This window comes from Ascidia mentula, chromosome 4 (genome assembly GCF_947561715.1).
Source record: "Ascidia mentula chromosome 4, kaAscMent1.1, whole genome shotgun sequence".
NCBI classification, from domain to species: Eukaryota; Metazoa; Chordata; class Ascidiacea; order Phlebobranchia; family Ascidiidae; genus Ascidia; species Ascidia mentula.
The window spans coordinates 4,650,038-4,663,740 of record NC_138569.1 but is presented as its reverse complement, the minus strand read 5'-3'; the positions used below and the strand labels follow the sequence as shown (position 1 = coordinate 4,663,740).

The 13,703-nt window shown below is 43.0% G+C and overlaps 1 protein-coding gene across 4 annotated transcripts in view; it reads left to right on the top strand.

Moving 5' to 3' along the window:
• Positions 1-945: 945 nt before the first annotated feature.
• The window catches only part of LOC145897508 (ADAMTS-like protein 1), a 60,062-nt gene continuing 47,304 nt past the window's right edge, over positions 946-13,703 (top strand). For all 4 annotated transcript variants that reach the window (XM_082985830.1, XM_082985831.1, XM_082985829.1 and 1 more), the window contains exons 1-5: positions 946-1,064; positions 6,962-7,030; positions 8,132-8,232; positions 9,158-9,209; positions 9,539-9,781. In XM_082985830.1, coding sequence (XP_082841956.1) covers positions 1,008-1,064; positions 6,962-7,030; positions 8,132-8,232; positions 9,158-9,209; positions 9,539-9,781 — 522 coding nt within the window. In that variant the 5' untranslated portion in view covers positions 946-1,007. The remainder of the gene's footprint in view (positions 1,065-6,961; positions 7,031-8,131; positions 8,233-9,157; positions 9,210-9,538; positions 9,782-13,703) is intronic.

Here is a 13,703-nt window from a genome sequence, read left to right as displayed (position 1 = left end):
TTAGTTCGTTGACGTTTGCACATATGATGACAAAGTTGCGATATTTGCCTTGCGACACAATAGTTCTGCGTACATCTATGACCCTATGCACATTGTGTTAGTTTTCTGAGAGACGGTTTAAGTATATAGTTTAAGATAGCGTCGGATTCTTTCATTTGCAATTGATTTAATGTTTCAACTGCAATGTAAGCATATTTCTGTAAGCTTCGGTTAACTGGAAGGTGATTCATCCAAGATATCGCATTTGGCGTAAATCCGCTATTCTACGTATTGACGCTTCTCCGCGTTTTACGTTACGTCGCGTGGAGCATTTTTTCCTAAAGCGAGATGGCTTTGAATATCAAGTCCGACTAGATCGAGTGTAGTTCGTGTTATTGCCACGACCCGCACCGAACGCGGAGGCAAGTTTGGAATGCTTGAGCGGTTGGCATTTTGCGCGGGGCGCCTTCTGTTATAGAACCACAGCGCGGGTGAGCCTGAAGGACACACGTTTGGCGAAAGGAAAACTTGGCAATCGTTGCAGTTCGTCGACGAGCCCACACGGCAGTGAAGATCACCTGCGTCCGCTGGGATGCGTGCGAAGGCCTTGTGAGGGCATCAGCGCCTGCCGTATATATTTAGTGCGGGCATTCAGCCCAACAGTCCACATTCCGTCAGCCTGCCGCGCACAGTCACTTGGCTAGTTAATGAACGACGAACTTGCTATTTGAGGCGTTAGGCAGGCGGTCAGGGACTTGTGAAAGTGGCGATAACACAGGTGGTTGTATATTGCTGACGTGCAAGCCCGGACTCGTGCAGTACACTTATTTAAGCACGTTAAGATTTGATAACGGTTGCCGACTTGGCCGCATTCCTGGGCCTAAAACGCGGCAAGACGGTGAAAAAAAGCTCGATGCTTGCTGAATGAACAGCGCGCTTGATAAACAAGAAGTTGTCAAATGTTTTTGTTGTTTTTAGATTTCAGTAGGTCTTTGCACAATAAACTACTGGAAGTGGATGACAGTAAAATGGGATTTACTCTTCGTCGGAATGAAGGTTTGATGCTTCTGCTTGGACTTACATTGGTATGTACATCATTGAGTTAAGCGCGTTAATTCTTCACGTCAGTTGCATTCGAGTATGGGAAATTTCGCTTAAACTACTGGCCAATTAGCTTATAATATGATGTAGTGCTGCAGAAAAATGTGCCTGGTGGAGTTTAACTTCTTGGCGTTGCGTGAGAAGTAGGCGCGATCCTGGTGTTTGCGCAGCCCCCTCTGTGTCGCAATTGTCAGCCTGCCTTCCCGCGGCGTACGACGGCACAGACAGATTTCGATTGGTGTGTATACACGCGACCACGTGGGATGCGAAAATCAGGTTGTAATATGGTTGCTATTGACGTCTTTCCACAATTTTTCGTTACTGTGGGAGATGTTGTTGTCAATGGCGACAAAACATTTATTGCCACCAAACAATAAACACGCCTGGAAATGTTGGAAGACTGCTTGGCAAATTTCGAATGTGGTCTTTGAGGAATAACATTGTAGTTCATTTTATAGAACTCACTTGGGCGGTTCTTTAAGGTACAATGTATTCAACTGGTCACGCCAGAAAGCTATTTACAAACCGTTAAAGCGATTGAAACCACACGCGATGCCAATTATTATGCCCATCGAAAAAAAAAAAATGTCACTTTATAAAGCGTTGATTTTCGAATCGTTTTGTCCCGTGGTTTGGCGAATTTGGAAGGGAATTTACGCTTGCTGAGCCCAATTGCCGAAAAACGGGACCACACAAGTTTGGTTTCTGGCGACCGTTAGATGATTGAATCCGCTAAGTGGTGTCTGGTGTGTAGGGCGGTGGAAGGCAGGGGTGGGCGTTTCTGTGCATTAGAGTTCACGTACTTTACGGAACCAAGGAATTTTTGCGGCAAGGGACTTCATCTGATGGATATTGCGATTGCGCGCGACCATTCGCTGTACTTCCAAAGAATTCTCTTTTTCTCAGGCCTTTGCGCTGCATTCCATGCATACTACTTTAAATTGGCAAAAGCTAAAGCAATTTGTCCATGCATTTCGTTGTTGTTAGGTCCCAAAACGTATTTTTGACTATCTAAATAGTAGATTCGTCGTATCTAATCGAGTTTATTCAAGCATTGTCTTTGTGCGTTTGTGTGTGTCAACGTGAATGTTTGCATATCTTGTGTAACCAGGAAACATTTATCTATTGTGATGTATCCAATTTCAAAGGTCCACAAACGTTGCCTATAACGACCTCCCATGCAGCAATGCTGTATCCAGGGAAAACAAACATAAAAAATATCGGTATTGGCTGCCTAAAGTAATTCCCCCATCGCTCCTCAGAAAATGCGGACCCGTCACCCAAAGATAAGCTTATAGCTCGGGCACTGGAGATAATAACTTTTCCTTAACCCGCAAGCGAGGTCAAGCGGAAGGTGAATACCTACGTTTAACGCTCTGAGGTTGAGTGAGTCTTACAAAGGCGTTAAGCGCACGCGGTAACTGTGACGTCAGCAACGGGGGTACACTGTAGGCGTGACAGCGCCACTGAGTGACGCGCGTCAAGATAGTGGTCGCATACAGAAGGGCGGTTTGGTGGGCCACGCGGACTTGTTGGTCTCAACATTTCGCGAACACCCCTGTTATTTACCCTTCTACGTCATTGGGCAATCCCCGTGGAGCGAGCGACAATTGTTCGCCAAATCCAAGGGATTTGGGGATCCAATGTCGAAGGCGTCAATGCCAGAGTGTAAACTACCGACGCTCAATGTCTGCAACAAAACATTGGCTTCGCTACGCGGGCGGTGGAAGTAAAGTGTTGATATTATAGCGGTAGGAACACTACACTGGGTTCTACAGGAGCGCAAAATCCTTTGTCGTGGGTTCCGGTTGTATCTTGGGATTGAGCACCTGCTCCCCAGATAAAAAATTATTATTCTTGGTTCAAATCTTTTCTGTTTTTGTGCAGTCATTTAAATGCAGCCAAGAACTGTCTATTAAAAACTAATTACTTTCATATTTATATCGAATCCGCTTAATACCGCTCACAAATTAACTTTTGGTAAGCATAAACAACTCGACTTCTTACTCAATGTTGTAAATGTGTTACCCCGTGCTGCAGAGAAATTTGCGGCTATTGCTGCAAACGAGCCGGACAAGTCGCAGGCGGTTTCACATCAGAGAACGTATATGGGATTCCAACGTTCACGATCTCCTGTTAATTCGAATTGTCAACATGATATTCCGAAACAGAACTGACAACGTGTCAAGCTGCATAAGACTGTTGTCTGTCACCAGTCATGATCTTTCTGGAAACTTCTGTCAAGTTTTTGTCTTATTGTCTCTATATCCGTCCATTGGCAATTACTGAATGAGTGATTTTAAAACTTAGTTTAATCTGTATTGTTATTCTGCTTTTGGGTTCAAATTTGTTTCGGGTATTCTTTAGCTTTGACGATACCAGTACACCGATATTTTTTTCTAAAAGTGCGTTCTGTCACAACTATAGGCCCCTTACCCTTTTATTTGGTTTAAAAGTGTCTCGAACAATATAATCATAATTTTACCGATGGACGTTCAGTCGTTTGATCGGTTTTCAGTCGGAAAGCAAATCATCATTGTTCCATTGTCCGCGCAAATGAGCAGCCATGCTCTGCTCCGGCGGATGTTATCGGCTCCTGCTCCACAAGCGGCATATCATCGCCCGACGGAGGTAATTTCTGGGAACACGATGCGATTCGGGGTGTGATTGTGCACTATTTTGGTCGCCGATTGCGGCACGAAGTGATCATTGTGGAAGGTATTACAAATCGAAAGACTGTGCTGTATGGTGCCGCGTTGTTGAACAGCGATTTGACGATGGATGGTAATTTCAATTCGAACAGGCTGTTGTTCGTTTGCTGTGATGCGGTCTCTTTCGCGCTTGAACGAACGTCGTTTCTTGACAGAATTATGGTGCAATTCGTAAATGTTGGTGAGAACAAATACATAAATCAATTATTACTTTGTGTGGCTACTGTATTCACAATAACGCGTCATTTATGTAAACCGCTTTGTTATACAAGATCAAGGTCCTTTCGCCGAGGGTTAACTTGCAAATAAAAAAAAACGTTTCAAAATACATTTTTGGCAATGTATTGGACTTACAACGATAGTAGAAGTATGTTATCTGCAATAAACGAAAGGTCGCCTTGCAACAAACTCTGATTCCACATTATTTGCATTTCTATGCAAAGCATCTGGTTGCCCATCTGCAACCAAGTGAAATCGTTTGCAGGTTTTGTAATCGTATTCGAGGTCGCACGTAGGCACCTGCAATGTCAACGTGCTATTCTGTTGTAAGCCAGGTGTTAACTAGGGTCAGAAACACATCTCACGGGGAACTGCGGTCGAGCGAACCTAAGAGCCAAATTCTTCAGGGCCCTCTTCTCCCCTACGACAAAGACTCCCTTTAAACTTTCCAAATGAAACTGAGTCAAAACTGCAAACCGTCGCCATTCATCATTCCAACCTCCCACCGAATTCCACAGCCTAGTTAGGGCATCCCAGCCTGCCGCATGTGCGTCACGGCCCTTTTCATGTGCATGGGGTTTAATTAAACCGTTGCAGGGTTCGGTGGCGTTGTTTACCCTCAGTTGTTTCTGCGTCACCCCACGAGGGGGGACACCCAGGAGGGTCCATTGTTACGTGTGTATCAACACCAGCCCCACCCCGGGTTTTAGTATTTACCTAGCCGTTTGTATCGTTGTTAGGGGGCATGGGATAAATGAATAGGAAAATTGCGTCGCGCTAATGTGAACAAATGGAAGTTCCCTATGTGTTAATGGTGGTTTTTGTGGACAAGACTTTATGTACCCTTGTCGTGTCGAAGTTAAACTTTTATATTTTTAGTGTAACTAAGGTTGGACGATACATACAACTACCAATCTTGTCTAAACGAATTTTATCTGTCCCAACCTCGCAGACAACAGAAACAATTTGGCCGTGCTTGAAACACTTAAACATAAAAACACTTTAAAATATGCCTAAAAGTGTACATGGGTTGACAAGTTAGAGACCGAACGTCTATCACACCTCTCTTGCATTAAACATTAAAAAAACTTTTGCGTGAGACGAAAACGCCTAATGGCCAGCGTAAGCGCATATTCTGTTGTCATTTGGGATTTCCCTAAACCGACTTGAAACATGTCGATAATTCCAAAAGCGACATATGTAAATACATGCCGAAACTCCCTCTGGCGTAGACGTCGTTTATCTGACTTTGGAAAAACTGTCAGTTTCCTGTTGCAATGCTCATTTGCGCCAAGTTTAAGGGAATTTGTTTCAATTACGCGGTCGGTGCAAGCCAAAAGCAAACAACTCGTTGGGTGTGATCTAGCAAACACCGCAAGTCCATTTCATCGCAAATTGGATCACTCAACGCTTGTATACGGACGTCTACTTCGGCTTGACAATGCAATCCCGTTTGTAGCTGATTCATAAGCCTTCAATGGGCCCTGACGCCAAACTAGGCGCCGAAATTATACAATCCAAAATGCGTTTCAGTCATACGTAAATCCGTGCGGGATTTTGCGCCATTCGCGTGTCGAAAGGGGCTTGTTGAAGTCTTTGCTTTGTTTTCTTCGTGGTTTTGTCATAAACCCGGTCTGTATTGGAGGCGCGTGTGTGGTCCTGGGTCATATATTGCACAACGAATTGCTTTGTAGATTGATATGGGTGGTTTATCTTAGCAAACCAATGCACCTTTGTTTAACATTTCCTTGATTTTAACACGATACAAATATTTTTTATGCGTTTATTACAATTCTAGATCAATCGAACAAAAACGGTATTTAATTGTCGCCGATATGTGATTAGAAGCATGCAGTGATAATAAGTTATATTTAGTTTGTTGTGTGCGGCCCCACACCAGTACGTTGATACTTTGGGACTGCTGTTATCATACTCGGATGACAAACGCAAAAATTGGGGCCGAATATTCGAGAAGCAAGTTGCAACCTTTGACATTTACTTTTCCACGAAACCAGAACAGGCAGGCGAAAATGTAACGAGTTAAGTGTATCAGCAACTAAAATAGGGATCTTGAGGTCTGTAGTTCTGTGAAATCGGATATCAAATGATCCCTTGGAGGATTGAGGAGTGATTTGCGTAATCCGATAGTTGCGGCTTTACCAAATTGTAGGTTTTGATGCAGACATTCTAAGGCTCCTGAAATCACGGTTCAATATTGGCTTGTCGCTATTGTGTACAACTTAATACCTTTTCTTTGCCTCTGTTCGCGTTAGGCGTGGGTTCATATCGGGCCACGCTTCGCTGCAAATCCCAGTTCTCATTTTGCCCCGTATATGATTGACGGGTGGCTTTTGTCATACTCGGCGAAGACTAAGAAAACAGAAGCAGATTTGCTGTTTTACCGGCAAGCAATAATTGGGAAATAGCTATGCGTTTGTGTGTTTTCTTTTGTTTGTAGATAAATGCGTGTATGTGTGTTACTGCCTCTTATCCTTGTAATATAGTAGGAAACACCTGTAGCATAAGTTACCATAGGTAGGAAAATGTTGACGTGAAATGGGTTGTAAAACTATAAATAGCTTTGAAGTGTGATAAACAATGGTCAAACTTGTATTTTATGTAATTCATAAGATACGTTATGATTTGCCTTTTTATTTACCATTTTTCTAAAATAGTTAAAGACGTACATAGCTGCAAAAGACGGGCAGAATTGGTTTGAAAATTCCTGAGCCATAAAATGCGTTTGTAACATTATTTTTTTGTAAACAATCAAAACACCGCCATATTTCCTCTGTCAACCTGGTACCAATGTCAAAAACCAGCTGCATCTAATGCAAAAAATAAACATGGTATGACTTTTATCGCATAAGCTTGAACTAATTGTTTTCGATTTTCTTGGAAATGAGTCTTACATTTTACCCTTATTAACACTGACATTTCGTTTTTTTCAGATGATCCTCCCTGCGAAGGCCGGCAGGCACAATGTGACAAACTTCGAAGAACTGACAACCGGAGGGAAGGTAATATTCATTTTCGCGGTAGCGCATGAGTTGACTGTAATGAAAGCTGGTTCTGAAACTGGAATCGCACCAAAATAGGTGTAAATGATACTTCAAATAGATACATCAAAAGCTCCACTTTCGACACTTCTATTTTTAAACTATTTGAAAAGTCTGGCCTGACATTTATATCGTGTTGATACGCCACGCTTTCAGGCCATAAGGAATAAGTTTAAAGGCACGTTTTAGAATAATAATTGGTACATTATATCTTTGTTTGTTTTGTCTTGAATCAAGAATCAATGAGGTGGGACTTAGCCCATCCCAATTTGCCCCCAATGAACCGGCCACGTATATGTAACGGTTTAGTAGGTGCTGATAGGCACAGTCAGTAGCAATGGATCTTGTGTAAAGTATTGCTTCGACACCCGGCTTGCACTGCGCTGTTCGATATGGGATGGTGCCGTTGTATTTACTAATCGTCATAAAGGGCGTGGGTGTGACTTGGCACGATCTGTGGAGAAACTTAACACGTAACAGATATTTCTGGTCCATGAAAATAAGGCACGTTCTGGAAGTTTATTACGGATCACGTGGCATGTTTCAGCGTTTAAACTGACGAAGAATCCCTTCTTAGCCGCCACAAGGTGACGAAACACATTTTCAAGCTGATAGATTCCCATTGTGAGTTTGGCCATTAGATTTATGTTTATGCATTTTACCTAGATAAATTGTTTGCCCGTTCAACCACCTTACTTCATTTTAGTTCATGCAGAACTCTCATATTGTGAAATATCGCTAATACCATTATGTCAGTTTCAAAAACCTGCTGTGCCTTTCGTGTTAACCTTTTCCAAATTCGTACCGATTTATGGCATTTGCTTTGCATGGCGCAATTATCGATTGTGGACAGTACTAATGACAGAGTAAACACGTAACGCCAACTCAATCGAAGCAAATATACGAAAACAAATTTAACCCAGCTACATTTTGAAACCTTTAACCTTCAGTGCTGTACTAAAATCTTGGCCCAGCGCCTCGCAAACCGCACGCGACCCAACCGCTCAGGCCGCACGCATCCGTGTGTATTGCCACCATTCATCACCCCGTTTCTTTGCACAGGTGTCGGTGGCAGTGACGAACTTTGGTAACTGGTCGGATTGGGGGGAATGCTCACGAAGTTGTGGAGGAGGAATTTCGCGATCTGTCCGGCCCTGCTTCGGGTAAGTACCGCTCGGGAAAACTTGTTTGGTCTGTGGTACGTTCTGGGCCCAGTTTTTTTCTGGACTTAACGTGCCTGTTTATGCCGTGCAGTTTTTGTCAGCATATTTGCATTTTATATTGGTACATTCTCTTGGAAGAAGTATATAAACGTTGATAAACAACTGGCCAGGGCGACGGACCGTTGTCTGCACGTAGACATTCACACCTCCGCTGAGCAGCCAACCATAATTAAACACTCGTGTGGCTTTTGCAAATATACATTCATCCGAGAGTGCCTGCATGCCTTCGCACTTTTGACAAAGCTCCTTTGTAACTCATGGCAAGGTTCTTTAGGGACAGGAATGACGTTACGAGAGCTATTTGGGGGGAAATGCGGCTATGTTTTTTTTTCCTTTTACAAAATAGAGTTGAAATTAACCACCCACGATTTTTGGTGATGTATTCATAGGATTGGACATTTAACGCTTGTCGACTGACTTTGGTGAAATAAAAATGTATTCTAAGGGGCATGATATGAGACTGATTGATGAAAATCTAAGTACCTGGTCTAATCGAGAGCTATAAAAGTTCCATTTATAGCCACAGTGCTATTCGTATGCTCCCCCAACCTTCATACCCATGTCCCCCTCGATTCGATTGAGGCCCGTAGAGACTTGTGGGCCATGGCGTGGCGCACGGGCTGCTTCCCTCTTTGTGTTAGCCTTAACTGTGTTGTTCTGTACTATCTGCATTCGACTGCATCTTTCAATTAACTTCTAATCCCTGAGTTAATCATCTGTAACGTGAATGCAAACCCAAGTTACAGAGATTTGGTAAAAACAACTTTGACTTTTAAAATTACCAAATTTGTTGCCGTTTGACGTCATGAGGTGATCTAAATTTTGTTTTCGACGCAATTAAACTAAACCTGCTTTGTTTTTGTAGAGGTGGATGCAGTTCTTCGAAGATAAACCGACACCGCATATGCAACCGCCAGGTTTGCACTTTTGAATACGGTATTTTTCCAAAAATCTGTTAATGAGGTACAACTAATCGGTCTATTTCAATCAAACACAAACATTTCAAAATTCTTAATGGCAAAAATTAACGGATAGTTTACTCAACTAACGATTCGACTGAGACTTCGTCATCAGTCTCGTTGGTTAAATAAACTTTGCGTTAATTTTTGCCAGAAGGTCAGCTATATGGAGAATTGCATTGCCTGACAGCGAAAACAGCACAATAAACACCTTATTGATTAAACATTGGAATCGAACTTAATGAGCAGAAAGCTATTTTCATCCTAATCCTACTTTTACGTTGAAGGAGTGCCCGGACGCAGACAGTGGGTTCAGGGCCCAGCAATGTGCTTTCTATGACAACATTCCTTACCGAGGCGTGCTGCACAAATGGGTGCCCGATGACCGACAGCGCCCCCAGCGGCCGTGTGCACTTTACTGCCGCAATAAGACGAACGGTGACGTAGCTGCGCTGATGTCACCACATGTCCTGGACGGAACAAAATGCTACGAAGACTCAAACGACATTTGCATTAACGGCACTTGTCAGGTATGCAAAATGGGCCGCACATGGCATGTTTAAATACATAATGTTAGTGTTTGAGCACATTTTTACGCATGTTTGTATTTGATGAAATTGCGGTGCGGTTTTAAGATTACATCATGTACACTTCCACGTGTTTTGAACAAAATGTTTACCATAGCTGCCAAAATAGAAATGTGATCATGTTAATTTCTTCGGCCCACGGTGCGCCTTTCTCTTAAAACCAAATCTTGGGTTCCAGAATAAATTACGTAAGTTCCATATAAAAACGCTTGTTTCCGAATTTTCTTCTTCGTCGCCAATATGCAATGACGTAATCAAACACTCACATCATGGCAAGGACGACGCCGGTTGTTACACAACCGTTTAGGCTTGCTGCAATTCGAAGCACTTGGGCATTAGAAAGTACTCGGTAACAATCAGTTGGCAATAAAACTGCAAACCCAGGTCGTACCGTGTGGCGATAGGGGGAGCCACGGTCAGGTGACCGCGTCCCGCTTCCGGTATTGCGTCATGTGCTACCACGTGACTCTGGCACTCACCCAAGGCAGCGAATTGCCGTTTTATTTTTGATTTTGACGAAGCTGTAAAGTTGAATGTCCTTTTGGGATGCCTGTAGCAACACACTGTTTTGGCAATAAGGTTTCCACGGCGGAAAAAAGATTTCAACCTAAAGCGAAACGAGACGCCGTATTTGCTATCAGGGTTTAACAGCATCCCTTAAAACGGCACGATTATGCGTGAATGCCTCACACGCGAACCGTAAGTCAATGGAAGATAAACTTTACAGGATTTAGCGGGAGGGCGGGCAAAAGCAGCCATTACGGTATTAAACTATCGGTTTAATGGGTAAGTTGAACGCCGTACGGCCGTGCTAAGCCGCGTTCCTTTTTGTCAACTTTGCCTTTACTCCAGTTGCTACAATGGGCGTACGTACGACTTAATAGCTCCCATTACGCGGGTGTACGCCGCCTTATCAAAGCGTCGAACGAATTTGCGGCCTTTCTAAATGCCGAATGTCAATTAGCTGTCAGCATCTTGACGTCATGCCGCGTCACTCGCACCCAAACAGGGGTGTCGGTTTTCTGCGGCCACAATTTCGTGACGTCAGCTAGGTGGTAATTGCAACCGACTGAGTGATTTGGCATGGACGCGTTGCTGTTGCTGCCGGAACCGAGCAGTAGCCTTAATGGGCATTCGTTTTCTCTCGTGAGCACGTGACCCACGCTTTTCCATTGCACAAAAGCTGAAGGGTCATTTGAAATATTCAACTATACTGATGAATAATAGTCAGTATAATAGTGCGCATTGAATTGTACGACTTTGGACAGAATAATCTGGTAAAATATTCCCTGATCTTTATAAACACAACGCACTGATTTAGTTACATCCCACTGCCAACAACTTTCCAATACATCCATGTTTGCGGGTGTTACATACCCTGGGTCTTTTTTATACTTGCAATCTTATGCGACTTGATGTTGCCCTTTTTGCTGAGCGTTTATCCCAAGCAGGAAGACGAACTCGCACTGGAACTTATAGCATGACCTTCCATTTGACCTTTGCGTTCAGAGTGGAGCAAAGCAATTAAATCGGATTTCTGCGGCCCGGGTGACGTTTTCTCCGCCCCTACAGTGGCAGACATCCCACTTATGGCATATGCGTATATGGGAGATTTTGCCTATTTGTTTAATGGGCGTGGAGCATTACCCGAAAAATTAGACCCGGTTTAGGCTTCTGTTTGTTCCGCAACTGCAAGATTATCGTGTTTGGCCTTTGCTAAGTGCGCAGTGGGGATATTTTAAGCTCACCTATCTGGCGCCGATTTGTGCGAAAAAAATTTTCACGGTATTCCGAAAATTTTGTTCATGCTCCCTAGTTCATAGATGTGTTTACGGGATTCTTTACAAACACACAGACCCCATGGGCGTGTAAGGACCTTGTCCCGGACTCAGTGGAACATCGGTCTTCGTACAATGATCAAACTTTCTTCACTTTAATTTCTGTGTAGAAGAATATTTACCATGTATAGAAAATACACCAGTGTCTTCATCAAATCAGTAAGTTATGACACCGACAAATCAGAACCCCCATTATCGCCGTATCTGCAAAACCTGAAACGCCTCCAATTCTTTTGGAGAAATTTATCAGTCGTGGATTGTAGGAATGGCCAAATTTACACTATGACGTAACAATCGGCGCGACGAAAATGGATCATCGATTTCCCTCTACCACCATCACCGCGTTAAGGAATTCGAATTAATCTTGGCCCACCCCGGACGATACTTGTGTGTATTTGACAAATGAGCTTGGAAGAAGTACTCATGAGGTCACATATTTGGAATCAGATATTTGGGACTTGGTGAATTTCACAGTTTGCATTTTTAGATGTCTGTCATCAATAATATAGTATATTGAGCATTAACAAGTTAAAAATATACTGTACAAGTTTTATGCCTATTTCAATGCAAGCCGATGAATAAATACTTCAAGCACATTTTAGGTTTCGCTTGTTGCGTTTAGTTTAATGCCTCTGGCCAAGTACGTTTTGCGAGTAATTAGGTTTTAACCGGTTCATAATTCACATACCCACAACCACGCGTGTGTAAATATGTCGTCATTTGCTCTTAAACATTGAAGCCTTTGAAGAATTGTTTGCATTAATCGACAGCCAATAACATTTTACGACGAAAAGGATCTGAAGCAAAGAGCGCAAACATAGCACTTACAACCGGCAAACCAATCTTAACTCAAGGCCAACAACCCCGACAAAAAGGCTGGAAGCGCCGCTGGGATTACTGGAATTTTGTTGACATTTCCGGATCGTATTGGGGTTGTTGCATAGTTCGAGCATGTGTCCTTCCTATTCGGTAACATTGGGCAGCATGTTGGTGAGGGGAGTCATACAGCTTGTAGCCATTACCTTGCTCCACAACTATCTGTGTCAAAAAAAGTTTTCCATTTTTCTCTTGAATTGCAAACCATTGGGTTCTTTGGTTGTCTATAGGAACACACGCCTCGCTTGCACTAAAAACCTTGGAAAATGTAATACTTGGCTTTTGGGAGGCATACTCTACAACTCTATTGAAGAACCAATATGTCCTCTCGTCTTGTGTGGTATCCCATTCTTCCATGCCTCGATTTACTCCATTAAACACATTAGTGGCACAGAAACAGGTCTACAACGAGCAAGATTAAACAACAATAAGCCACCGGGTGTTTATGAGAAAGGAATACAAAACAAGACCATGGAGAAGAGAAAATCTTTTGCGAATTCCTTTCCTTAGACTTGTTTCGTCGATTAATTATCCTCCTTCCTAGCAAACTGTGTGCGTGACCAGTTTCCAGCATGCTCTCCTGCGGAGTTGTGTTGAAAAAAGTATAATTGCGAATTGAGTCGAGTGATGTGGCGGGTTCCAGGAACACAAAATAACTTTGTTTGGTCGGACGTGCCTTCCACCATGTTGGCGGTGTAGTTGGATGTGCCTGTAGACCAAATCGAAATGGTTTGCTCGCATCACGATAACAGTAATTTCCTGCTGTGCTTGCGCACGAAGGCAAACAGTTCATGATTGTGATGGAGTGTATATGCAACCTACTTCAACGATTACACCGTACAATTATCCTTCACGTGTTATCATAGGTGAGGCTGACAAGGAATGACGACATGCTCACAGAATTACCCTTACTTTAAACTAAATTCACGTTGATGATACAGAGCCTATGCCAACAGTATATCAAGGTTGTCAATGGGTCCTTTTCCTGTCCCGTCGAAAAGATATTGACTTATGGCTTTACTATCCCAATGGAGTCAAGAAAACTTATGAAATATTTAAAGTGGAGTCAATTTCGAATGTATTGAAGCAAAATCTGATCTTATATGTAAAGGCAATCCATGATTGAGTATGTACAGTGGCTTTACATTGCC